Source organism: Alosa sapidissima, chromosome 24, assembly GCF_018492685.1.
Source record: "Alosa sapidissima isolate fAloSap1 chromosome 24, fAloSap1.pri, whole genome shotgun sequence".
In the NCBI taxonomy this organism is placed as follows: Eukaryota; Metazoa; Chordata; class Actinopteri; order Clupeiformes; family Clupeidae; genus Alosa; species Alosa sapidissima.
This window is the reverse complement of record NC_055980.1, coordinates 5,745,994-5,773,789: the sequence shown is the minus strand read 5'-3', so window position 1 is coordinate 5,773,789 and position 27,796 is coordinate 5,745,994. Positions and strand designations below refer to the sequence as shown.

Sequence of the window (27,796 nt, the reverse complement as noted above, 5' to 3'; positions counted from 1 at the left end):
GAATTCCCCACATAATGGCACTTAGTTTTTTGGATTTTGTTTTATCCTCTTCCTCCTCATCTCTCCATCCTATTTTTATATAGTATTTATTTTTTATTTTTTTATTTTTGAAGTTGAATGGACACTTCAGCACAAGGAATTTCAATGCTGATAAATGCTTATTTATGAGTACATGATGATTAAGTTGAACTTGTTTTGTGTAGACATTAATTAAATAAACCTGAATGTAAAAACAAACCCTCATCTGTTATTTTGTTCAGTGATTCATATATTAACATTTTTGTTAAACATTTTTGTAGCTTTTAGATAATGGTTGAACCATATTGATTCAGTAACATTATTTCAACCTAAAATCAACTGAAATGTACATGTAGATTCCCATTTAGATGATAGTTGAATCACCATTGATTCAATGTCAGTATGGTTGAAAATCCAATGTTGATTCAACAGAAAGTAGAGGGGACACTTTCAACATCAGATCAATGTTAGGCTTCAACGTAGTTTCAACATTTCTGCCAAACCATATTTCAACGTTGATTCAACTGAATTTTGCTATCTGGGTCTGGCCTCACTGGGGAGAGTCAACCTGTCATCAACAGTCCCATCGACTTCTGCACATTTTACCGTTTTCCTGTATGACTGGTGGCAGTCACAGCACCGAAGATGTTTACTGATGCATCTGGATCACATACATACTTTGCCTCACTCCTTCCACCATCTATCAATTTCTGTCTTTTATTCCCTCTCTCTCTCTCTCTCTCTCTCTCTCTCTCTCTTTCTCTCTGCCTTTGGCCCCTCAGGTGTCTGATGCGTCCTTCTCCATCATGCTGCCGTACCTGGAGAATATAGGTATCTCTTTACATTGATTAATGTGCCTCAGTTTTCCCCTGTCTGGACAGTCTCCGATGCAGTCATCTGCTTGAAGCAACAATCAGTTTGCCCTTTTTTTCTGTCCTTTAATGAAGAAAATAACTGTAAACTCTAAAGATCCTCTAAAAACGTTCCCTTTTCTTATTTTTTGTTTGCACTATGTTTGTTTGGTTGGCCTGCCTCATCCCAGAAAGATTGGCCCTCATGTCTGGGTTTTGTGGGCCTCCGAGCCGCTCTCTTTTAGGAGTCTGCTTGTTCATGCAAGAAACATTGAAAACTACATTGTGTAGTGTTTTTCGTTGTGTAATGAACATCATGCAAAGCTGTCACTTGTATTTGGCTATCAGCCGTTTATTCTGATAACGGTCAGGAATCAACAGTGTCTCAGGTTCCTAAAAGAGCTCCAGGTAGCATCGGCTACTGCAGACGGGTAATGGTGAGTATTATACAGAACACAGTACAAAAACACGAAGGCAGAAAACTTTACCTGAAAACAAAATCAACAGTGTCTCACAGGTTCGTAAAAGAGTTCCAGGTAGCTAAACGAAGACAGAAATCGTTCAGCTCATTGTGACTTTGTGACTAACCATGAGTTAGCTGCTAGTCTGCATGAGCTACTGTTAGGCTACAACCAGCCTAGCAAGCTGCTACCACAACATGGTGATCTTTACCATTTACGATACAACGAAAGAGAACAAAACAAAAATAGTCTTTCATATGGAATCTGATACCTCCCATATGCATCAATTGTACATATGATCACGATCAACACATTTGTCCAACTATTTTAGTGGCGCTCATCACCTCACAATCCCCCTAAGGTCTGCAGAGGGCGCTCACATACCGTAAATCACAGAGCCGTACGTACGGCTCTGATAAATCATGCTTATGGAGAATTTTGCTAAGAAAATAAAGCAATATTTAAAAGTCTGCTGGCTGTAACATATCGTCCCTCTAGAATTATGCGGTTCTATCGGACATTTCCGAGAGTATTGAGATGGACACACATATTCTTTTCCGTGACAGCCTAGGTGAGAGGTATTTGTATGCATTTTTGGAAAGGTTTGTTTCAATTATTAGTAGACTATAACTGGAATTCTAAAACGTGAAGATCAATATCTCAGAACTACTTTGAACGCATATAGAACCTTATAATTCCAGGACGATTTAAAACAATTTTGTTATTTGGGGAAATCACTAGCGTCAGAGCCTAGGTAGGCTCTCACTAGCGTTTGTTCTCTGCAGGCAGGTCAGGGCATTGTGACACAAAACAGCTGTTTCATTGGGTCATAATAGCCTAGGCCCTAGTTCTCGTGGTGTTGTTTGAAATACTCTCAGACAAAACGTAACCTCATTTGAGCAGGTCGACATAGCAATTCCTCAATGTTAGGTCTATAACTTGGACTAGGCTTACTTTTAATAAGTCTAATTTCCTATTTGCGGTCTAATTTCCTATTCCCGACCTCACAATGTCTGAAGGAAACGAGGTAAGCTCAGGAATAGTCTGACTCAAGAGCTATTACAGGCTTACGTTTTTTAAAATATAAGCTATTTATGGATTTGAAATGTTGTCCTAAGTCTGAGATCAAATGTCTATCTCCGTTAGCTCTTTGCCTATTATTCTATTGTTATTGTTACTGTTTCTTTAAGTGAAGGCTAATTGAATTTTGAACTGGATGTAGGCTAATGGCCACTGTCGCCTGGGTGTATCCCAATACAGCTGGTGCATAGTCTTCAGACTTCTACTGTTGAGAATGATTTGATGGTTATGACTATTTTTTTGTGTTTTAGCCAAAGAAAACAAATTCTGTGGAACCAAGGGCTGAATGTGGCTCGACAAGGAGGACCACAAATATTGATGCAGGTTAGTCTGTGCCAAATTAAAATATGTCAACAGAAATGGTCAAAAAGAATAGAGAAAGTTGTGTTAAATGTCTCACAAATCAGTACAAGTCACCCTGTGCCCATGCTAAAACAGTTAGGTTTTACATGCCCTTCCATACATGTTAAAAATAGCTGGAGGCCACTGCTTTTTCAGATCAGGATCATGTGAACTTGTCCCCCATGGTACGCCACCTCGTGGAAAACATGACGGAAGAGTAAGAGAGAATAATAAAAATGAAGAAAAAACCCTAAAAAACCCTCTAAATGTTCTTTACTGGTCTGATAGTGATGTTCTGGGTTCTAAAATTCTCTCCCACCTTTTTTTTTCAGGCATTGGAGAATTGTCTGTGAGGCTCTACATGTGCCTGTGAGACTACATTTATCCTCACAATGTCATGCATATATTAGTCATCAATGGCATGATGTGTAGAGAACAAAACAAACTCTGTAGTATGCTTTATCCTTTAACACGCTAATGAAATAGCTTATGGCCTTTTTTTGTTTACTCAGGGGACCAAAGAAGACGTTAGCCAGCTTTGTGCCTGCATAGTTGCGAAAGTGGTCCGGACGACTCATTATTACCTGATCCCAGCCCTTAGAAAAGTTCTGGGTGTTCCTGTCACATACGTGATTCCATGTGGAACAGCAAGGTCAGGGCAACTCACACCTCAGTACGGGCAGTAATCACTGGAATGACTAACCTTTTTTTTTTTTTTTACAAAACACAAGCATTTAATATTTATGACATCGATCATCTAGTGCATCCCTAAAGTAGAGCATCCTGATTGTAAATCATGCGCAAATATAATCCTTGTGTGAAATTAGCTCTTATATTTAAATTTGTGTGTAGTTTACCTTTGCAGTAAATGTTTTTGCTAGATATCTACATGTGTTTATGCCTTGGAACAGGGTAAGCACGTCGGATGCCAAGAAGGCTAGAGAGTTGTCCATTCCTCTGCTGGATCAGCTGACCGGTACTGAATTTAGAAAAAGGGCAACCGAGCAAGTGAGTGAGGTTTTGCTCAACACTCTTGACAGTGATTCCTGCCCTGAATCTCCAGCTGAGGTATTTGCCGAAGATGACCATGAGTCAAACACCAAAGCAGAGAGCCAGACAGACTGTGAGCTTCCTGCCTTCTATCCACCTGGCACTCACTCACAGTCTGTTGCTGATGATCTTGTCGGTGATGTTATCGACTCCATGAACGAGGACTCAGGCCAAAACGTTCACTCAGCAGCGTATGACGTTGTTGGATATGTCGTTGCGGGGATGAAAGATCTTGTGGAGACAACACGAGTCATGGGAGGTTTCTCTATGAGAAGGATCTACGCAACATCACAAACAATGTTCAGTGCCATTCAGAATGCTGTGAGGAAATTGTTTTCCAGATCTGTTTACTCTAACAGTAAAGAGGAGACAACAATGGCTTCTGCCAGACATGTCATTAGCCAAGTGATTTTGTCCATGCAGTGTGAACTTTCTGATCTTAAGAGTGCAGAAGATTTAGAGCAAATAGCACTGATTCAGAAGATCCTCAGTGCTTTGTTGAGTGAAGTCAGAATGATTGGCATGGAAACAAAAAAGGACAGGTCCCAAAGCCCTCAACTGCCATCGCCTCACTTCTTAAGATCAGCTGACGCAGAAATTGAAGACCCAACCAAACTTCATGGCACTCCTGTTCCCCCTGAAGTGATTGTCAACATGGAAGGCTCTTCGTTGTCTCCTGCATGTGCCAACGAAGCCATCGCCCAAGTGGTGGACACCGTCTTAGAAGGTGAAAGACTTGTTCCCGTCCCCATCAGACTGGAGAAACTGATCTCTGAATCAAAAATGAGGGCATTCTCCCATGATATTGCAGATCAAGTCCAAAAGATCATAAAAAGTTCTCATGGCCTCCAGACTATTTCTGTGAAAGTGGGGAAGAGCCTTTCAGACTCCATTCTCTGCAAGTTACCATCCAGAGCTGAGAGACAGAATGAAGCTCCATCTGGATTTATTTACGGTTATGTAGAAGAGGCTGTGAAGCGACTAGTGTCATCATGTTTGTTCCCCTCAGCATCTTCTGAGGACCAAGAATGTTCCCAGCAGAACCTAGAGACCTCAACATCATCCTGTATCCTCAACATGTTTACAGAAGTGATGGTCAAAGAGGTCATGGTGACTCTCTCCACAGAGTTTGAGGGAAACGCTGCATCTGTCAACAGTGACGACTTCAAGAAACTAGTCAGGGAGGATCAGAAACTCTTAGACAAACAGCCGCAAGACACTGAAATGACGTCATCCACCACTAACTCAAAAGTTGCGCTCCCTCATATTTTTGATTTGCCACAAAATAGTGAGTGTGAAGCAGTCATCTTTTCCTCACACCTCCCTCTTTCAGAGTCTAACAAGAATGACTATGCCTCCCTAGTCTCCATGTTGGTCATTCGACTTCTGAAGAAAGTTGATAGCTCACGCCCGTTCATTGGCACCCGTCAGGACGGAGTTCCGGATAAAGTTCTGGATATCTCCAGAGAATTGATCCAGAAGATTCTGTGTGAGCTTGAAACATGTTTTGGTATCACAAGTGATGAAAGTCATCCGCAGCAAGTGAATTTTCACCTGATGTACCAAAATGTTTACAAGGATCTTACTAGAGAGTTTGGCTCTGAAGATGTGCTGTGTTCTGCCCTGGAATCACAAGATCAATCTTTTGAGTCCTTCCTGGTGGAGAAATTGACAGGAGAGATAATAAAGACTTGTAGCCAAACCAACTTAGCAGCTTCTGCAGCCCTCCCATCAATTCAAGCTGTAACTGGACTACAGAAAAATAATAAGGAAAAGACCAAAAAGAAAATGACTCCATCCTGGCTGAAGATGCCAACATTCAATTGGAAGGTAAAGTATGATGCTTATAATTGAGCTAATTTGGTCATGGAGTGTTGCACTAAACAATATACAGTACTGCACAGGGTATAACTTTTAGTCATGATATAGCTATGTGTTCTTCAGAAATCAAAGAATGGAGCACACAGTCTCCTTGACAGTGAGGACTCTCTTGTTCCAAGCACAAGTAAGTTCATGATGGTATCTAAAGCATCACCTCAACTAGATCTTACTATTTTCACGTTTCAAACCCATTGAGGATATACAGTATAAAGTAATCTTTAACCTGCCCTAACGTAATCAGTTTTGAAGGAAGAGTAGAACAATATAGATAGAACACTCTGTTATTCGCATGTTCCTCTCAGGTTCAGGCCATGAAGACCGAGCTGAGGCAGACTCTGGCTGAGGTCACCAAGGCTCCTGCGTGTGCAGCCGGCCGTCTGGAGATGGCCCAGGAGGAAGAGAGCGCAGGGTGCTGTTTCTTCAGGATGCCCAAATTCAAGTTCTCCTTCAAGGTGGAGTTCCGTTTATTGTCAATGTCAATGCGTCATTGTAATGTGTCTATTATGTGGACTAATTGTGATCTCACAGATTAGTGAGTGACGGACAAATCGGTTCAGTATGATGTGAGTATGCAGATGGAATATTTCTTCATTAATCAATAATTGAATTTGAAATAATCCTTCTCTTTCTTCATCAGAAAATAATGAGAGGAGCTAAAGTTGGCCATTACTCCAACGTTACCTCATTTGAAGAGATGAACAGTAATGTGCCAGGTAAATAAAACAGCTAAAAAATGTGGAAGCCTGGACACATTCATGTATTCATTCATTTTAGTTCTGATGACATTCTTTGATACATGGCAAGTGCTGTTTTTGTTCTTTGTCATTTTTTTCCAGCCTGTGCACCATCCTCCTGTGAGACTCAGCTGAGTGAGGAGCCGTCCGCTAAGTTGGCTGCTTCTGACGGTCTCACTAAGCAGTAGACTGCATCTGGGCTTGCCAACACATCTTCTCCAGAGATGGGACTTTCTGACCCAAATGTTTAAGTCACCTACACAACCAAATGATTTTTTGGATCATCTGATTCTTTACCACCTAAAACTGGCCATGTCCTTTAATGTTTTTTACAACTCAAAATCGTAAACTCAAAATTGTTCAACTCCAAATGTCCATTAAACTTGTCATTTCATGCATATTTGTTGTTATTCATTCTATACATACAATAACAGTCACTACACTACACTACTGCAAAATGTGTAGGAACTGAGGAGACCATTTGATAGTGTTTTGAGAATGAAATGTTGTCCCATTCCTGCCCGATATTTCAGTTGGTCATTCCAGTATGGGGTTATCTTAATCATTTTCATTCCATGACGCACCTAATTTGACAGGTCTGGACTGCAGACAGGCCATTTTTAGCATCTGGACTCTTCCTCTATGGGGAAATATGTTTAGAATTCATGTTGGTATTGTTTTTCCTGAAAATATTCAAGGTCTTTCCCAAAAAAGGCATCGCCTGGATGGCGGTAAATGTTGCTCAAAACCTGTATACATCATTCAGAATTGATTGTGCCTGGCCAGATGTGCAAGATGCCCATGCTGTAGGCACTAATGCACCTCCACACTATTATAGATGCTGGGTTTTGAACTGTGCACTATAACAAGTTGGATAGTTGCTTAGGCCCTCTCCTCTTTAGCCCAGAGGAGTCCATGATTTCCACAAAGAATGGCAAATGTTGATTGATCTCCTTTTTCCACTTTACCTCTGCCTATTTCAAACCAGCTCAGGTCCATAAGACGGTGGGATTTCTGTATCACCTTTAAACAGTGTTTAAAGTGGGATTTGGCAGGTTGGGGAACCCTAAAATCCAGTGTCGGTGCAACAGGGAAAAATGAGTCACCGTTGGACAACATATTGATTATCGTGGTGTAGCAATACTTTTTGGATAAGAATTGCTAGCTTCTTGGTCACCTCTGTACACACGAAAAATGAACTCAACATTTATTTTAACAATATCATCATGCTATCCTTGGTATGAAAGAATTTATTTATTATTAATTTAGATGAGGTGGCGGAACTGTGTTCATCCCCATTCCCCTCCACTTTAACCCCTGCCTCTAAATATGATTTATTATTTTGCATGGCAAAGTTTACACTAGCATTTGTGAATTGAGTATCAAACTGTGCTCATAAACATATCAGAGGTTTACCTGAGCCCATACAATGAATTTCAACAGAAACTGGTCTGGTTTTTAATGCAGTGCCATCTGAGGTTCAAAAGACCACAACCATTCAATATTGTCTTTCAGCTTTGTCCCTTGTTTGCAATTTCTCTAGATTCTCTGAATATTTTAATGATATAATGTACTGTAGATGCTGGTATCAAATTCAAAATCAACTTGTATTTTCCATGAAACAGTCATTTATGTAATTTTAAATATATTATACTGTTGTCTACGTCCTTTTTGCAGCTATAGTATTTGCAGATTATAACATTCTGTTTTTATTTGCATTTACAACATCCCAACTTTTTCTGATTTGGGGTTGCATAATGTAAAATGTAATAATATATACTATAACAATATAATAATATATCATGGTATAATAGCTACAGAAAGGTATACCCAGAAAGCAGATCATGCAAATACAACTATGACCACAATATGAAGTTACTTTCCAATAACATTGCAGATTTATATTCATGATTAGGTATGGTTGTAATTGGTTCAAGAACACAAATCAAGGAAGGAGCTCGCTCTTCAAAAATGTCTTCAAAAACCGAGTTTCACATTAAAACGTGATTTATTGGCTCACCAGACTATACAGGTAAACTAAAGTGCAAGTGCAAACGTTTCGGGTGACCCCATCCTCAGTGCAAATTCTCAGCAATCAGAGTTCACAGCATATAAAGGACATGACATCGTTAACAGGATTCACATGGACCAATCACAGTATACTTGACCAAACACTCAATTAGCAATGAATTAACATGCACCAGAGACTAACATTTTCAATCATCCATTCCAGAAGCAAAACATTAGCAACACTCACATACTGCAACAAGTGCACATTGCAGGAGAGAGATTAATATTAGTCACACTCAAATGTCCATGTTTATAAAAAACAAGTCAGGTCAAAGTCTTCGTTGAGTCCTCCAGGAGACAATGTGCCCATGTAAAAAATCCAGCTTGCTTCACATTGTCGAAGTTTGCTTTCCATGTCACGGCTTCTGTGGCTGGGTGATAGGCTTCTGCGGCTGGGTGATAGATGTTCAATTCCCACTACCTCCAAGTCACTCATCTTATGCTCAGCCATGGAGAAGTGTCTGGCCACTGATGATCTATTGTCCTGTCTGTGGATGGCACTCCTGTGTTCGTTGATTCGGATTCTCAGTTGCCTGTTGGTCTTGCCAATGTATTGTAATCCACAAGGACAAGTTAGTAAATAAATTACATTCACAGGGCTGCAAGTTATGAATTTGTTGATTGTATACTCTTTACCTGACTTTGAGCATTTGAATTTATTGATTTTCTTCATACCTGTAGTGGTGCACGATGTGCAATTCCGGCAGGGGAAAAAACCTTTTGCATTGTCCAGTCGTTCCCATGGTGTCTTAGAACGATCAAACGTATCAGCATGCACCACGATGTCGCGTATATTTCTAGCCCTGGAGTGTGCAAAGAGTGGTGGATCTCTAAACAGGGTGGCACATGCTTGATCTGTGTTGAGGATGTCCCAATGCTTCTTAATTATCTTTTCTATCTGGTTGGTTCGAGGTGTGTAGATGGTACAGCAGATCACAGAATGGTCCTTTTTCCTTCTTTTATTGGCTTGGGTGTCATTCTGGGCCAAATTTACCTTATGAAAGGCCCGATCCAGTGTGTCTTTGCTGTAGCCTCTTGCCAGGAATTGACTATATATCTTGTCTGTCTCAGTCCGGAAGTCTTGGTCATCACTGCAGATTCTCACTCTTAGGAATTGGCTGTATGGGAGCCCCTGTTTCAAAGAGGTGGGATGGAAGCTGGAGGCATGCAAAATACTGTTTTTGTCAGTAGGTTTGACATATAAAGATGTATGAATGGCATCATTCTCATGTATGACCCAGGTGTCCAAAAAACTGACCTTGAAAGGATCACATTCCATGCTGAACTTGATGGTTTCATGTAGACAATTCATGTACAGTAGAAAAGACTGGATTAGCTGTTCAGAGCCCCGCCATACTAGAAGACAGTCATCGATGTACCGCTTATAGAAAAGGATATGATTTGCAAACGGGTTGTTGGAGTATATGTAGCTTTCTTCCAACATTCCTAGGAAAAGGATAGCAAAATCAGGGGCGAAGGCCGCACCCATAGCCACACCCATGTTTTGCAAATAGAAGTCACTTCCAAATAGAAAATAAGCTTTGCTTAAAACTATATCTGCCATATCAACAAGGAACTGTGTAGGAGGCGACTGATGACTACGTTTCTCCAAAAAGTGTTTGAGTGCCCTCAGGCCACTTTGGTGTGGAATGTTGGTGTATAAAGACACCACATCCATGGTTGCCAGCAATATGTCATTACCTGTTGCAGAGAGTTGCGAGAGATGACTGATGAGGTCTCCTGTGTCTCTAATGTACGATGGAAGAAACGTCACCAGTGCTCTGATATGGTGATCAATGTATTTAGAGAGAGGCTCGGTCAATGAATTGTTGCTAGATACTATTGGACGTCCCGGGGGAATTTTAGTAAACTTTTTGTGCACTTTGGGTATAAGATGTAGATCACAGGAATGGTGGGATGTTCCTTGGTGAGAAATCTTTTCTCTGTGTTTGTGATGAACCCAGCGCCATGTGCAGCGTCCAAGAATAAATCTATTTCCCTTTTAAATTTGGTGGTTGGATCATTAGGGAGCTTTTTATATGCAAAAAAACCCCCACAAAAACAATAGACATTATTTTTAAAAGGAAAACAGACATGACCCCATATGTACATGAATTTGTACATATTTGCCAAGAATGGCAGGAACTGATATCACTGCCATGCACATTTGGTCGATTTGATCTCAAAACACTCAAAAGTAGCCTATTGCTATTTTTTGGTAACCTGTTTGTCATTTGCTGTTACCAATTTTGAGCTGTTTCATATATAGTCTAGTTGAAACAAACAAACAAACAAACATAATAAGCATAGACTGTAGGGCAAACATTTGAGACCTTTATTTTGATAAAGACAATCACCCGGAAGTGTAAATTATCGTAGGGGTCATGAAGCAACACAAAGCTTTGAGCATTCAGTTAATGTAATTGCTGCATGTTTTTTAGCAAAATAGAGCATGGAGTGTACTTAGTAAATTATTTATATGAATACGCATTTGAGTAGCTGTACTTACAGGTTTAGCCTTTGAAAAGACAACTGAAAGTTCCCAAGGTGTACCGACAAAATGTCAGAGGATGCTGATTTCAAACATTAGCTATCTAGCATGTCAGTTAGCTTGTGTGCAGTTCTGAAAACAACAATAAACGTTTTGTTAATTTGCTTTAGTTCTATTTCTTAATCGTACTGTCGAAAATCAGTAACTTTCCCCGTTACCGTTATCATATGGCTGCCGGTTTTATGCCAGGTTTACTCGCCCGACTATTGAGAAAACTTTATTTTCAGCACTACCCGGCTCATCATCAATACTTCATCGCTTCAACACTACTCCTTACGAATCTCACTTTGTGAGTATTATTTGCTAAGAACTTAATAACTTTTAACAGTTGTCAATATCAGACATTTTGTTCTGATGCTTTAATGTTGTGTAAAGCATGACTACGCTGTCTGATATCGAGCCGGTTAGAAAAAAACTGAGGCTTGACACCTATTCTCCTGAAAGTGTCAAACCAGCACTCCAGAACAAATCCCACACCGCCGTAAAAGAGGGCGCCCAAGACAAAGGCAAGGGCACACGACTTCTTTATAATAATTTCTTTAAAATTACTCTAATGGCACCAGTAATTCTTTTGATCTCTATTTTCCTACCCTATTTCATACACAGCCATCAAGTTGAACTAAAACAATTAAATGCAGCTGTTTTCTCTAGCTATTTCAGCAACCAGGAAAGAAGGTGCCTTTACAAGTGTTGCTATTATGGACAGAGATAGGAACAATGAGGACAGGTGAGCAATTTTTGGAATCAATCTGTTTAAAGTCTCTGATGTTTTGCATTATTTGCATTGCCTTACTGGGAGGAAGTGTGCTTTGACTGACGCTAGCCTATGTTTCTTACAGCTCCAAGATACATGCAGAGACAGAGAAGCCAGTGAGGTCTAGTCCACCTGGTAAACTGGGTGTCAGGAAGCCTTTGTTGCCAGAGGCGTCCCAGGGACAACCCCGGAGCCAGGTGGCTCGAAGAGGGAAGAGTTTCCAGCAACAGCGGCACAGGAACTCCCTGGAAGGATGGTTGGTGAAGAAGAGGCCCAACTTGTCCTCAGAGCCCCAGACCCAGTCTAGCGCCACAGATCCCGAAGCCCAGGTGGACACTGACATGATGGGCCCAGAGAGTCCTGACGTGCCCCTCCTCCAGTCAACCACCCATGAGGAGAGAGAGGAGTCCAACCAGACTCAGGCAATCTCCCAGAACACCGGCGAGGCTGCTGTCAGATCAGCCCAGCTGGAGGAGCTAGACCAGGCAGGGGTGGATGCCATGATGGAGACCCAGAGCAGCACAGAGTCAGACAAGCCGGAGCTGAGCTCTGCTGGGCAGAAAGGCAGTCATAAATCAGGGCCCAAAATCACAGACTACTTCTGCAAACCATTATCTGTGACCCCTTCTACTAGGTAAGTCATTCTGATATTCTAGGGCTAAATGGAAAATTGTCCTATGATGACCAACTCTCCACATAATATGCTGTTCCAGCATGGTTTGTTTTGTGAATTTGTAAATATTTTGAGAATGAGAGTGGTTTTGCTGGGTTTTTTGTTAGTTAGTTAGTTTGATTGTTTCTTTGTTTCAATTATTATAATTATTAGTATTTTAGTAAGGTGACCATTCTGTACCCAAATCCCTTTGAAGCTGTTTGCCGCGCAAAATGCGCTAATAGTGACTCCAGGTGGTAGTACCAAGAATAGCAATCACCAAGTGTTGACGGGACGTGTAGGAGCACGCGCTGGGTCGCATATTGTTTTGAGAGTTTTGACAAGCGGCTGCGTTTGAATTGTCTACCAGCAGGCTAGGTTAGATATTCCTATGCTACTCAGGTTACGGTTGCTTGCTTGTAGCTGGTAGACCGGAAAGCTGGTATAGCGAGTTTCATATTTAGGTCTTGTATGAAATGAAAGTGAAAGTCTTCATGCTTTAGTGTTCATGTGAGGCATGCTATTGACTGTAATGGTTTTTGTAGCAGGTATTACCAAAAGCCTGTGTTAAATGGATACCAGTTCTACAGGTGGAAGGCCAAAGTTTTCACTCTTTGCTGTTGCAGTTGTCAAATCTGTATGTTTCGGATTTCTGAAGGTCTGTGATGATAGTCTAAGTCTTTGCTGTGTTATACCTTAAATAGGTGACTACTTTAAGCTTGTGTTGTTGTTGGCTATACCCCACTAGTGATACAATGAATACCTGAGCAGTTTTTATGATAGCCGTGTATTCTTAGTGGCATTGACCTCTATCAGTGGTGGAATTGACCTCTATTAGTGTGCTGTGCCATTAGTGTGCTTTGGTTTGTATGTGTTTGTAACAGAGTATGAGGTTACTGTTTGGATTGTCTGTTATGGGGCTGTCTGTGTGCTCATCCCGGCTTTGGCGTAATGGCACAGAGAGGTCACATCATAGAAGCGATTGGTTTCACTCTATCGGGAGGTTCATCCCACATTTACTGTGAGTAATTCATAAAAGTGAATGTGCATCATCTTCCGTCGATGTTATCATCATGAATGTATAGGCTTACTGCTCTCTCTCAGTATATTTGTAATGATTTTACAGTCAGTCATTTCACTCTTTTGTCAATTATTTTTGATTGTCTTTATATATATATATAAAAATGAAACACAAAACTGACTGCACATTAATCCGTGTAGTTTGTATCTGCATTCGTAGTGCTTTGTGTTGGAATGACAGTGGTGGTGGTTAACACATTCACTTCTCTCTTCCTCTTCCCTCTCCTTGAGCAGTGCTCAGTGCCTGCAGCGGAATGTTCAGGGGGATGGAGTCAGTGACAGTGGCAGCGAGGGACCCTCGGAGGAAGATGAGGATGGTGGTGATGTTAGGGTCACTTGGCTGGGGACCCCCATCTCTGAGTTGAGGAGGACCCCTGCCTGCAGCCCCCCACTACCTCCACTGAGGGCCTCCGACACGCACACGGTTGCCATAAGGGTAAGGATCAACACAGCAGGTCCTACAGGATATATTGTTAAGTATTCAGACCTATGCCTAATTTTGATTAATAGCACATTTTTATTCAAATTTTCTATATGGAAATGGCTTAAGCACAAGACATAAATTGTGCAGAAATCTTAATCAAATAAGACATCATATTAAAGATGACATAGAATGGAAACCCGTTTGACCCTGGCTCTGTTGATTAAGGAGAGTTCAGTGCATGGCCACAAAGCTACCGTGAACCGTTTATATCCTTCATGTGAAAATCTCAGACTTTGAAAGACCACTAAAAATACTGGTGAATCTAAACAAAGACAGACTGTGAAGCACATACAGACCGTGACCCAAACCAATCCTTCTGATCATCGCCCCCATCTGAGCATGTTTTTGACAGACCAGAGTTGCATATCTTCTGTGAATAATGACGTTCATGTATGAATAATTATTGGCTTAGTTGTATGTGCCTCTGTGCCCAGCATACATGTTGCACACACTGCTGTTGTAATTGGTATTTTTGTTTTTGAGTACTCAAGTGACATGTCATTCGCTCTCTCATATTACAGTCATGAATGTGCCATGGAGCTATCGAGTTATCGACATGCCCAATTATAATGCCCAAATATTGTATGATTTCGTCAATGTAAAAATGCCTCTGAGGATCATCTTATCTGAACATCTCTCCTGGAAAAATTTAAACCACAACCTTTTAGTTATTTTTGCCAAGTGTTACAGAATGCTTAGCTATTCTTCAGGCAAGAAGTAGAATCAGGTGCTTTCTACACTGTTCCCTTCTTAAAGTTTTTGTACCATGGGCCTGATTTTACATTAGTATGTTTTGTTTCCCTCAGACAGATCTCCTTAGGCTTGGTGAGGTGCCCGTGCCATATCCCACCAGGTTCAAAGATGCCTGGGATGACGTTAATGTCAAGATGCCATGCTCAGAGAAGAACCTCTTTCCAGTTGAGGTAATGTGCACCCACAATGCATAGCAGTCTGAACGTCATAGCTTATGTACTTTTGATGTCACTTTGTCCTCATGCAGTGCATATTCTATTCAATTCACTAACTATATGTTTGGACCAGGAAGGTATGTCAGACCTGGAGAGAGTGAGAAAGTACCGGCCCATTCATTTCAATGGCTGTTGATAGGCTAACTATGTTAGCCAAAAAATACACTTGATGTGCTGCCACCATCTTTAAAAATGGAGTTTAACATGTGCTCACTTCAAGCCAATTAGGTGCCACATTACAGATGACCACATATTATGTCGTCCATGTGGATTGGCTCATGCTTCCAGCTCAGAAACTGTCAATCCACATAAACAACATACTTTTGTTTGCACCAGTAATGTGGCACCTCATTGGCGTGTTAATAAAATATGGCCGGAAGTGAGCACATATTAAATAGTGGTGGTAGCCAACTTGGATTCTAACTGGCTGAAGCTAGCCCTCCAATCCTGACCCCCCTGGTTGGCACAGTTTTGGTTTGGGTTAAACGCGGTCACGGGCCTATCAATGGAAATCAGAGTGTCCGTAACAGCTGAGACAGTACAAAGGACATTAATGTCAACATGTCAAGTCAAGTGTTCATTGAATACTCATTGAAAGCACTTTTTGTTCATGGATGTCTGATTAAGCTGATGGCTGTGCTTGTTTTATAGGATGGAGTTCAAAGCAGATGGGCCCTGATTGAGAAAACTCTCAGTCAGTCGTTCCGCAGCTCTCGTGATGTGAAGGTGATTTTTACATTTATTCATTAGACGCTTTTATCCAAAGCAATTTTCTGTAATGGCAACTCAGTCACTACTGCAGGCAGAACTATCAGCAAAGTTTTAATAAGGAGTTGAAGCCGTAAACTCAAATAGATTGAAATAGTCTGTAATACTGAAATCCGAAGTTATACATACAGTACAATACACAAAATGACTAGTTGGTAGACTGTTGTATGGTATTAGTGCAAAGTGTCATATTATTACAAGTGTGCGTGCGGTCCAAGAGATGGCGACAAAGCATCTTATAATCCACTCCATTTATGACCTGCCATATCCTCTTTTGAAACGTAAATGATCATAACAAGTGCTGATGCTATACAGGGACATGAGAAGTTTTATAGTAAAAAGGAAGGGATCACCGGAGAGCACAGATGTTAATGTTGCCTATTTTTGTTTTAATACGGTTCTGCACCGTTCTAACATAAAAATAAGCGACCTAAACATCTCTGTGCTCCGGTGATCCCTTCCTGTTTACTGTATGGCCGGTCCTCTCCCATGAAGCACCAGATTTTTTTCACGGTAGAAGTACAATTTTTTTATATGAGAAGTTTTGTATTTTGCCACCAGTTTCTTGTCACTTAATGTGTGCACACCCTTTTTCCTCTAGGATGCGATACTGAAGTACAATGCTGCTCATGCCAAGAAATGGGACTTCACTGCTCTCCACTCGTTTGTGAAGGTAAATACTAAACTGCTGTAACTGGTCACTGTCAATGATGTATTCTGTTGAATGCTGTCATGGTTCTTCTGTGTTGATTTGGTATGTAAATTGTGTATCTGCATGAATTATTTAGTTAGATAGAGTGTGTTCCTTTTTGTAGTTGAAACCTGGTTGCTCTGTAGGAATACACGCAACCTATGAAATTAAAAGAAGCCACAGAAATGATTTGGTATTTGAATTTAGTCTAGTTGTAAAAGGGTGTGCTTGTCTATCTATGCAACTCTCTGCTCACTGCTTCATGAGAGGCCTTGTTTTAGGATTCCTGCTAAATCTAGAGTGCCAGACTATACTGGCAGGGCTTGGGTGGCAGAAACTCACCTTAGTTCAGTTTGCATTACCACCTCTATCCTCAAGAGGTCGCTACAAGCCACAACATTGGCCCATCACCCAAGCAATCACACCATTACCAAGCTGAGATTTGACCTTGTCGGTCACACTGAAAGTGACTGACATAGAGTTGGCAATGTGCCGTTGGAGCACTACTCCATAAAGTAGCAATCATGACATAGCAGACAGGGCTGTATTCACCCAACAGAAGAGATGGAGAGGAAATGGAGGTTATAATGTATTCTCGTGATAAGAAATACAGAACAGTCTGTAAATGTAAAGTGAGATGATTTGTAACTTTTGATGATTTGATTTGGGCTGTTATAGCTGAAATAAATTCTTATAGGGGTATGCTCATACACTGTCATTACTTTTGTGACAGGTTTATCAACTGCTCTCTATGCTTTGTTCTCCTGCATGTGCTGATCTCAGTCATTGGTATGTAGTCAGAACTCAATTATGTTTTTGTAGGGCTTACCAATCGATTAGTGTCCCCGTTGTTCATAAATTGAAACAAGAGGGTTATTTGTTGGACGAATATTTGGAACAACATCTCTATATTGAAGGGGTGCAGATGAAAAGGGCACTGAAAGGGTCTTTTCCTCTCGGTTGGCCTCATCATTGAAGACCTGTGGACCCCTAACTCCTTGTAATAGAAATCAGGCTTAAATTCGCTGTTGTCAAAGCCAGTCACATACATGTCACAGGGAATTGTGCAAACCCTTTTCTGATGGAATTCTAGTTAATTCCAGTTAATATTAACATATAAATGCCAGGCCAGTATTTTTTATATATATATATTTTAGGTGGGTTCTCTGTTCAGTGAAGGTGGTGTAAAAACAAAGCAATCTGCCATTCAAAGGTCACGTTTAGCGGCCTGTCAGAAAGGCGCTGTTTCCATGGTCACTGGGTCTGTTCCATTAATGCTTCTGACAACACAAGGCTCTTACTCTCACTCTCAGCACGGAGCAAGGCATCAGAAAGCAGATTGTCAAAGAGTCAGATTGAAAATTGGAATCTGCACTTGATGCTTTTCATAGTAACTGTTCCGATATATCATACATGAGGTGGTGAAATTGATTTGTGTAGATTGTGTAAAATTGATTCACTGGCTTTGGCATCTCCATTCGCTATCAGAAGAAAAGCTTTGGCTAGGCTTGACCCCCACCCCACCACCACCACCACTCTAACTGCTGCTGTAATGTAGACACTCTACAGAAATATCCCAACATTTCTTTCATTTCATTTTTCAGTTTGACCACCCTTTTAAAATGACAACATAATTTCTTATTTTGCATACTATTCCTCCTCTTTTGCTGGGTCAGTATCTGCCGGTGGAATATTTATGCTTACTCTAATTGAATTACCGCGAGTCGGCCAATCTATATGGGGACTAATGTCGGCCATTAGCTAGAGTGCAGAGTCCCTAATCAGGCAGTCTTTCTCTGTGCTGTCACAGGGCTGCCGTCCTCATCCTCTCTACCCCTCCTCTCGGCTCCTCTTCCTCCTGGTCTCTTTATTCCTCATGTAGTCCCCAGTCTCCTTAAATGTGTTTCAGCATTATTGTTTTCTGTCTGTCTGTCTGTCTTTATTTCTGCCCGTCTCTCTGTCTCTTTGTTTTTTCTTCCTTCTCTTTTTTTATTTCCTGACCTCAGTACGTGCTCTTCACTCTCTTCAGGCTACTTTCCCCCTGTATTTGGCTTTACAGAATGTTACGTAAGGACAGTCAGGATTTCTGGAGTGTTTTATATCAGGCTAATCATCAGAACACACACACACACACACACACACACGCACACACTGAGTGCTTTCATCATGGTGATTTGACCACAAGGACCACATTATTAATCAGTCATTTTCCCTGTATTTACCTTAGCTTTACTAAACCTAGGTGCCCGTGCAGGAAAAGCTTACAAAAGGGATCAAATCCACATGGAACCGTTCACTGGAGGGTTTTTAATAAGAACCAAGTTTTCCCCACTATGAATGGGCATGAAAACCATTTTATTTTTGTGAGTGTAAGGAAGAGGTATTCTGTTCCAGAGATGTCTTGTAAATGCCTGTCGGATGGGGAGAGTGCGGAAGGCTGGTCACTTATTGTAATTGCACAGGCTCCAATGGAGACAAGCACGTCAGTAGTCAGAGGAACATGGCCAGCACTCACTTAAACACGTACACACACACACACACACATTCAGATCATGCAGCCTCCTTACAAACAACCTCTCACACACGCACCTTATACAAACACACATACACGGTGCCCCCCAATTTTTTAAATTTAAAAATTCCTTTTTTTTAAAATTTAATAAAAAGGAATGAAACAAGCAAAAATATTTTTGCTGATTAATCTTAGACAAAACCATCATAAAGACATAAATGTTATTAACAAAAGCACATGGCCTACAATTCTTGGTACCCTTAATACATATTATAAACAAAATGTAACTGAATCTTTTTTTCCATTTATATTCAACTTATTTAAGTTAATAAAAGTATATATGACTGAACTTTCAAGCGGTATTCCATGACTTCCTGTTTTATTAAGGTATAAAAACAAAGTGAAACAGAGGTCGGATGCCTTTGTAATGCTTTATCATCATAATGCACAATTCAAAATTATTTGGGGAAATAAATTTACCTCTGTTAAAGGGAATGGCTGAAAAATAGGTACTTGCCTGAAAATGACCTATTTACAGTAATTAAGCAATTCCAATCATCAGGTACTGTAAAAACATGTCTAGATTAACACAAAAATGGCTTACTGAACACAAATTAAGCTCCTGCCATGGTTGCTGTATCTCAGTCCCCTGATTTGAGCTCTTTCGAACACCCGTGTGTTGAGCTAAAGAGGATAATGCACAAGAGAGGACCTAGTTATATGGACTATCTGGAGAGATTCTGTAAAGATGAATGATCTCAAATCCCTTGCTTTGTATTTTCCAACTTTATAGCATGTCATAGCAGAAGTCTAATACCTGTTTTATTGGCAAAGAGGCTTAACAATGCATTAAATACAGTGGTACCAATAATTGTGGCACATGTTTTTTTGTTAAAAAAATATTTCTTCACGATTCATTGTTTTTTCTCAGAATAGATGCCTCACCATAAGGTTGAATTTTTCCTCTTTGTTTTCATAGTGAGATGAATAGATAAATTGCTAATAGCTCCTTTTACTCAACTTTACCTGGGTTGCCAATAAATGTGGAGGGTGCTGCACACAATTCACCAGTCCTACATAGGCCTTCAAAGACACACACACACACACACACTGACTGAAGAGCCATTATCTTCTTAGTCTGTCTGCAAAGGAACTTCCTCTGTGACCTGGGGCTCTTTTCAAAGCAGTGAAGCATCTCTCCTGCACGTTGCAGCCAAAGTGACTACGACAGCACTGAATCAGCTCTCCTAACAGCACCACTCCCCCACACGCTCTTGGCTTCTATTCACAGTCTCTATTTTATATCCTATTTAGTATTTAACTTCATTTAGTTGGGGCTCTGATGGCAGTGAATCAGCAAAACTACCCTGACACGTCACCATCACTTACTGTGCCTTCAAATATCTATTTTTATTTGACTTATGTATTTCAAATACAATTATGCTAAGATTAATGATGAATGAATGACAAGAATTATGTATGATGCCAATTTATCCCTTTTTTCCTCTTCTCAGTGATTCTTATTTTAATTAAGTGGTTTCCTTTTCTTAATAGTTAATGCATTCATCTTCAAAACATTTAGAGTGGGAAAGTGATTGGGGCTGTTTCAATGTCAATCGGTGTGTGGTTGGGGAAAGTATTAGGGCTTTTGTTAAATGCTATTGTATATCTTTTCCTTAATGTCTTAATTTATTAGCGTGACTCATTACATAAAGTGGAGAAGCATGTTCCAGCCTCTTCACAAACAATAAATAACCATCTCCCAATAGTCTGTAGGGGGTTGGTGGGTGTAATTGTGTGTATATTTTACCATGACAGCTCACCAACTCATAAAAGTCCGCACACCTAATTGGATACCCTTCCAAAATTGGCCCGTCGGTGGATGATGTTTTTTTTTTCTTTCTGAAAAGATGTAAGAGGCAGACAGAAGCATCACACACACACACACATAGAGAGAGAGAGAGAGAGAAAAACAGACAGACAGACAGACATAGACACACACAAGCACAGACACACAAACGCACACACACAGCTTTGGTATAAGGGCCGTAAAACAGCGTTTGTGTGTGTGTCTAGTTAAGGGACCCAATGGTTCTTTAAAATGAATGTGTCAGGGTTCAGAGCTCTCTGATAAATGTCAGCGCCACTGCCGAAGCTCTGACGCCATACAGTGCACCTGTGTACACACACTCACACACACACACACACACACACACACACACACACACACACAAGCACAAATATGCATACAAACACACAGACTCAAACATACTCAGGTACATATCCACAGGTACATAAACCTGTCTTAATACACCTCTTCATCCCTGCCTGAGGGGCCTCACTGAACGCCTGCATTAATTCATCTCCTGGATGTGTCAGGCTCTATGGTTGAGCTAGGAGGAACTGGAGTGTTCAGAAGGTGTCACACTCTCTGGTCATGGAATTTCTCGAATATCATGAAAATTTGATGAAATCTATTCCAGACATGGAAAGTCAGGGAATTGTATCATTTGTGTTTGTTTATTCAAAGCTCATTTATTCATCTCTCATTCTAAAAAAAGTCAAAGATTGTTGAACGCTATGCGGCTACTCTAAAATCTTTGGTCGGTATATTGTATGATTCATTCTGTGGTAGGTAATGGAAATTAAGTCAAAGTCTGCTTTATTGTCAATTTCTTCACATGTCAAGACATACAAAGAGATTGAAATTACGTTTCCCACTATCCCATGGTGACAAGACATATTTTACCAATTAGGTCCACAGACAAACATAACATTCAAGTAAACAATATAAAAAGTAAATAAGAAGGCACATACAATGAAGAAATAAGAGCAGCAAAATTTGGGTTGAAATTGTGCAATTGTGCATACAGTAGACAGTCAATATAATAGTGAAAAAGTCAGGCCAATAAATGGCTGAGGTAGTTCTGTTTGACCTAAGTATGCAAGTGGCATAGTGGTGCAAGTTATGTAAGAGCATTAAGGTTTTTCGTCAGGGAAAAGTCATGGAATTTTTACATCTGACTTTGAGTGGGAACCCTATACTCTGTGTCTGTTTACAAATAAGTTTATAATAAACCTATAATCTACATAATGACACACCTCAGTGAGGATTTCACTGTTTTGCTGGATTAGATTTTGGTACAAATGTTGTACTCAGTACATGTCAGTTTACAGATGATGTGATTGCTGACATAGAGATGCAGTTGAAAGTGTTTGCTGCACTCGAGGTGGCCCTGAGCTGGCACACAATAGCTGCAAACGGATTATGGAGTCAGGCCGAGCGAAGGCTATAATTCAAGCTTACAGGTGATAATGGCTGGGCGCTCCAACACAGAGACTCAAAGCACGTTTCCCTTCCCATTATCAGGCTGATAGCCCCTCAGTCTTGTCCTAAATCCCGTCCACAAAGCCCCTCAGTCTTGTCCTAAATCCCGTCCACAAAGCTGCCTCAATGCCTAGATCAAGTGAGGGAAGCCCAAGCTGCATACTGGATAAAAGTAAAAGTTGTTTTTTTACTCTGTGAAATATTATCAGTTATGCTGACACGCAAATAAAGCATCTTTCACAAGGTAGACATAGACTCCTCTACTTCTATATACTGTGGTGCTTTAGAAGTTAATTCAACAGTACACTTAACTGGCAGCCTGAAGATGTGTTCTATGCAAATCACAGTTGATAATGCATCTAAAGCATATTATTTACACTTCGAATTTTGACTCCACAGTGTGATAACATCTCCAGGGTCTTAACATGACACCTTGTCTGATCATGGTTTAAATGCATCTCCAGAGATTGTCAGGTCATCGCAAAGTAGTGCAATAACAAGTCCGCACACCAGATGTATCTCCCAAGCAAATCTCTAATGACGTGGCTTGACCCGAAACGATGTGTCATTAAAGATTAGGGGAGCTACGTCTGGTGTGAGCACTTTATTTTGTGTTGCTGGGACTTCTGCCTTTTGTTTAGCACCCAAAACGTAGGCCACTTGCCCTGGATTTGCGTGGCTTGTCTACACTTTTCATCTCGGAGTCATTGGCACGACAGGCAGGAACTGTTGACATCAGACACGCCCACTCTTTGTGCAGAATAAATAGTTAATTTTGGTTTGTTTCATTTACACCTTTGGTGATTGACAGTGAGGTTAAGGAGTTGTTGGCTTGGATTGACAGATTGCAAGAATTGTTGACTAACAGGATGGACAATAGATGGCCATTGGCACTGGCATTGAATATGGATTTATCCTGGAGTGGCATCTCTAATGAACGGCACCCTGCCTCATGACAAACAGCCTCAGGTGTCTGTGTTTCACACACACACACACACACTGTGTCTCTCTCTCTCTCTCTCTCTCTCTCTCTCTCTCTCTCTCTCTCTCTCTCTCTCTCTCTCTCTGTCTCTTTCTCTCACACACACACATGCATACATACACTCATATACACATACATGTACACATACACCTGTCTCTGTCAAGATGAACAGAGTAAGATGTTAAGCTTGCCGATATCCACATACACATAATGCATGTGCCAAGTCATTGAGCCATTCGTTATACTTAGCATGTCACCCCCCCCCCCCCCCCAAAAAAAAAAAAACAATACTCAATTCCCCTATTAGATACACCAGTCTGGATGTGAGTTTGGGTCTATGTTGGTGTGGACAGTGGGGTTAGCCTGCTTGGAGTTGCTGACTTGAGGGAACCCTTTGTGATGAAGGGGAGTGTGGCATGAATGAGATGAAGATGCACGGTTGTAAATCTGGATTGTGTGTGTGTGTGTGTGTGTAGAGGGCTCTTAGTCAGCCCTCTCTCTCTCTCTCTCTCCACCCACTACATCCATGCCTGATTACTTTGTCACCTATGATGTGATGTATAGACCCGTTTCCCGTCATCTGGCTTGGCGTTAGTCAGTCAGCGCAACCGTCGGTGTTGCACGTCAGACCTTTTTATATAGTGTCTCCTTGCCACTGTGCTAACCTCAGCTGAATCCTCTCTCTCTCCAGCATCCCTGGCCTGTGTGTGTGTGTGTGTGTGTCAAGCACCATTCATTAGCCTAGTGCGTGTCCACTGTTGCGGAGGCGGCGCTTTACGATGTCAGGCCGGTCATTACTCACGACAGCGGTTAAGTCAGCCAGCGCATCCCGTATTTGTGCGGAGCGCCACGTAGAAGATTGGGGGGAAAAACAACAACACAAAGTGTGAAACAGAAGAAAAATAGCAGGCTACGCTAAAATCGTCCGTCAAGGCGTCTTGTCCGAGAACACTCGGTCCCATCTCTCAAGCCTGCGCACTCTCATTTGCATCTGTTCCAGGAAGTCCATTTAATCAGACGCTCCTTCTGCCCCCCCCTCACCTCCCCACCCCCAAAAGCTCTGATGAAATTGCCCCTGCGATTGATCACTGTGGCATTTGGCATCCAATAGCGCCATAAATAAATATATAGTGAAGAAAAAAAAATATTAGTGGAGATAAATCTTGGCATTAGCCAGCCTCTATATTCTTCCGGCTCGGTCGCTTTACAAGTGACGGCCATTAAATGTTAGGGGAAATCCAAATAGGGAAATTGAACACAGCTCACAGACTCAGAGTATTCAATCAATGTTTTTATGATTCTGTTTTAGACACACATGCTTTGTATTGCACAGGCTGACGTTGTGGTGAGGCCACCATAATGCATTGATGTGGTTGGCTGCCAGTTTGAATGTCTCTTTGTGGCTTATTTTTATTCTCATTACTTTTCTTTTCACCGTCTCTGTCACATCTCACGTCTCATTTCAGTTAACCGTGACAAGTCAGCTTCTTAGAGGACAGTGTTTTCACTGTTTTAATGAAGAAAGCTTCCAAAGAGGCTGCTGATTCTCTCCTGCCAGCAGACTTGAACTGCTGCCTGGCCTAGGCATGTTACTGTGTGGTGTGAGGTGATGTGTGTTTGCCATCGGTGTTGTGTGTCTGTGTGTTGTGACATAAGTTGCCAGTGGAATGGTTTGGTGTGTGTGTGTGTGTATGTGTGTGTGTGTGTGTGTGTGTGTCTCTGTGTGTGTGCCCGCTCCTGCTCCATCTGTGCGGGACGGGCATGAGGCAGTGCCCACAGCAGAACAGCTGGAGGGGCCGAGCGGAAGGGGGAATGGCACCCAGCTGCCGGCCACTGTCTGACGAGACAAACTAACAACCACCATCCTCTCTCTTCATGCCTCTCTCTCTCTCTCTCTCTCTCTCTTTCTCTCTCTTTTTACCTCCATTACTGTCTCTCTTCCTTCACCCCTCCCCACACTCCATCTTTCCATCCATCCATCCATCCATCCATCCATCTGTTTGCCTGGCACTATATTTCTTATTAATCTCATTGCTAACTCGGCTGTCTCTTCTTCATTCTCTCCTTCTTGCTGTTTGAATCCACTGATCTCACACTCATTTTCTTGTTCTTGCTCTTTCTATGTGTCTATCTTTCTTTCTCTTTCCCAATCTCTCTCTCCCTCTATCACATTCTCTCCTTCTAAACCTTCCCTATCTCTCTCTCTCTCTCTCTCTCTCTCTCTCTTTCCCTCTCTCAATTCAATACAATTCAATTCAATTCAAGTGAGCTTTATTAGCATGACAAATATTTTTGCATTGCCAAAGCAGAACATTTAGACATACATTTACATGGAGAATGCTTGGAATACAGTACATGGCAAATAGATACGCATCCAAGATTAACAAACAAACTGGTGTGTGTGTGTGCGTGTGTGTGCGTGGCTGCGTGCATGTATGGTGTTTGTCTGTAATTATATGGATAGGTGCCATATAAAAGTAATAATTATTTAATTATTTAACCACTGTCCCTTGCCTTATGGCATTCGGTGACGTATTTGGCAGCAAGATTTGCTGTCTGTCCCTGCTGTCCGAGTAAGACTGCCATTATTTCTTGTTCTTCTAGATTTCTGAACCCTGGGATTAGGCTTGTAAGCCTGTCAAAGTATGACTTTTCTGTGGCTAGACTGTGGTCACTGAGTCTGTATTTGGTCAGGATCTGTCTCTGCTTTATATCTCTAACAGTAAAGAGATATTCTTCCAATTGGTATTCAGATTTTATTGACCGGTAACATTCTAATTTGCTCTGTTTTTTTTGTCTCCTTTTGCCAATGTTCCAAATATTTTTCTTTAGATTCTTGAATGATCTTATTGGTGTTCAGTTTGAAAGCAGCACTTGTCTGAGAGAAGTTATTAATGTTTGTTAGGGGGAGATTAGTTAGTCTCAGTACAAGCTGACTAAAGGCTTCTACATACCTGACGCACCCGACCGGTAGCGCGACAATGTGACGTCAAAATGACGTAGATCTCTCTGGCGCGCCAGGGTTTTGGCCGTGTAGCGCGAGGTAGCGCACCACTCATTTTTTTTCAGACGAGCGCGACAAGGCGGAAACAGGAAGATGGACTAGTTCGAGGGCAAGCGAGTTGCAGTGTTTTGTTACAGTCGTGAATTTTTAATAGTTTGCTGGATAAGTTAACAAAGTTACCAGTGAGAGTTGCAACACATGGAATTAAGAGGAAAGAATAGAAACGATTTATTTTCAAACAAAGGATATATATTAAGGCCTGAACAAAATCTCTTTCCACTTCAGGAAATTACACAAACTCAGCCAGCTGCTAGCTAGCTAGCCAGCTAACTAAACTGTTTAAATTATTAAAATTTCCCTCGGGATGACTAAAGTACCTATCTATATATCCATCTATCTATCTATCTATCTACCTGTGCACACACCTTGGAAACTACATGATAATGATGATGGTAGTTGTGAATAGTAGCAACCAAAGTCTGAAGTACCATCACAGAGGCTAGCTACTGGTGTTTCTTACTGCAGCTTCTTCTGCTGTGTAAGTAGTTAATGTTAGTCTTTTCACAACAGCGACACCTCTGTTCAGGAGAATATTGCAACTAGTGTTGCGACCACCACGCGCGAGTATAAATGGTTACGGCGCTTCTGTGACGTCACATTGTCGCGCTACTGGTCGGGTGCGTCGAGTATGTGGGACGTTTAAGAGGACTCTTTTCAGGGTTCAGATCTTGAGTTTTTACTGCATTAAAATGCAGTGTGTCAGTGGGACTTGTTTGGAGATGCATCCAGAATTTGAGGGCTCTTTTTTGCATGTTGATGGCCAATGGGAATCTGCCTAGTTCTGCCCTGCATGCATTGTTTGGTGTTTTCATTTGGATTTTTAAGATCAATCGGCAGAACTCTGCATGTAGGCTTTCTATAGGATGTTTGTCCCATCTAGTGTAGCTATGCTCACTGAGTGGACCCCATACCTCACTTCCGTACAGGGCAATGGGCTGGATTACACAGTCAAATATTTTGCACCAAATTTTAATAGGTATGTTTATGTTCCAGAAATTTCTTTTTATTGCATATAGGGCTCTGCGAGCTTTTTCTTTTAGTGCATTCACTGCCATGCTGAAACTCCCCAATGCAGTCATGATTAAGCCAAGGCAAGTGTACTGCATCGTGTGATCTAGGGCGGTGCTGTCTAGATTGAAATGGTATCTGTGTTCCTGACATCGGGGCTTCTTTTGGGAAATCATGATATTTGTCTTTTTTTTATTTGTCTCTCCTCTCTCTCTTTCTCTCTCTCTCTCTCTCTCTCTCTCTCTCTCTCTCTCTCTCTCTCCTGCTGTAGGGTCTGGAGTCGGAGGAGGCTGAGCAGCTGCTGGGGCGTCTCCTGCCTGACATTGCCCGCTTGGCACTGAATGCAGAACAGCTCATCACACAGGTAGAGCATAGACACACGCACACACACACACACAGCAGCAGCTCATCACACAGGTACAGCACGGGCTCAAACACACATGCACACACACACATACAGAGAACAG

At 41.3% G+C, this 27,796-nt stretch overlaps 2 protein-coding genes across 2 annotated transcripts in view; one reads left to right on the top strand and one right to left on the bottom strand.

The window, feature by feature from the left end:
* The first annotated feature begins 588 nt into the window (after positions 1 to 588).
* The window catches only part of LOC121700695, a 64,501-nt gene continuing 37,293 nt past the window's right edge, over positions 589 to 27,796 (top strand). Inside the window, exons 1-18 of the mRNA XM_042083833.1 lie at positions 589 to 849; positions 1,218 to 1,306; positions 2,662 to 2,734; positions 2,909 to 2,969; positions 3,085 to 3,121; positions 3,265 to 3,404; positions 3,664 to 5,632; positions 5,747 to 5,807; positions 5,975 to 6,135; positions 6,321 to 6,396; positions 6,520 to 6,601; positions 11,878 to 12,426; positions 13,759 to 13,960; positions 14,815 to 14,931; positions 15,628 to 15,702; positions 16,346 to 16,411; positions 16,533 to 16,541; positions 27,601 to 27,693. Of these exons, the coding sequence (XP_041939767.1) occupies positions 825 to 849; positions 1,218 to 1,306; positions 2,662 to 2,734; positions 2,909 to 2,969; positions 3,085 to 3,121; positions 3,265 to 3,404; positions 3,664 to 5,632; positions 5,747 to 5,807; positions 5,975 to 6,135; positions 6,321 to 6,396; positions 6,520 to 6,601; positions 11,878 to 12,426; positions 13,759 to 13,960; positions 14,815 to 14,931; positions 15,628 to 15,702; positions 16,346 to 16,411; positions 16,533 to 16,541; positions 27,601 to 27,693 (3,885 nt within the window). The 5' untranslated portion in view covers positions 589 to 824. The remainder of the gene's footprint in view (positions 850 to 1,217; positions 1,307 to 2,661; positions 2,735 to 2,908; positions 2,970 to 3,084; positions 3,122 to 3,264; positions 3,405 to 3,663; positions 5,633 to 5,746; positions 5,808 to 5,974; positions 6,136 to 6,320; positions 6,397 to 6,519; positions 6,602 to 11,877; positions 12,427 to 13,758; positions 13,961 to 14,814; positions 14,932 to 15,627; positions 15,703 to 16,345; positions 16,412 to 16,532; positions 16,542 to 27,600; positions 27,694 to 27,796) is intronic.
* On the bottom strand, positions 8,448 to 10,251 carry LOC121699946. Its single transcript, XM_042082519.1, has 3 exons — positions 10,189 to 10,251; positions 9,746 to 9,933; positions 8,448 to 9,644 (listed from the first exon to the last, which is right to left on the bottom strand). The coding sequence occupies exons 2-3, from the start codon at positions 9,784 to 9,786 to the stop codon at positions 8,738 to 8,740; spliced, it is 948 nt and encodes a 315-aa protein (XP_041938453.1). The 5' UTR covers positions 9,787 to 9,933; positions 10,189 to 10,251; the 3' UTR covers positions 8,448 to 8,737.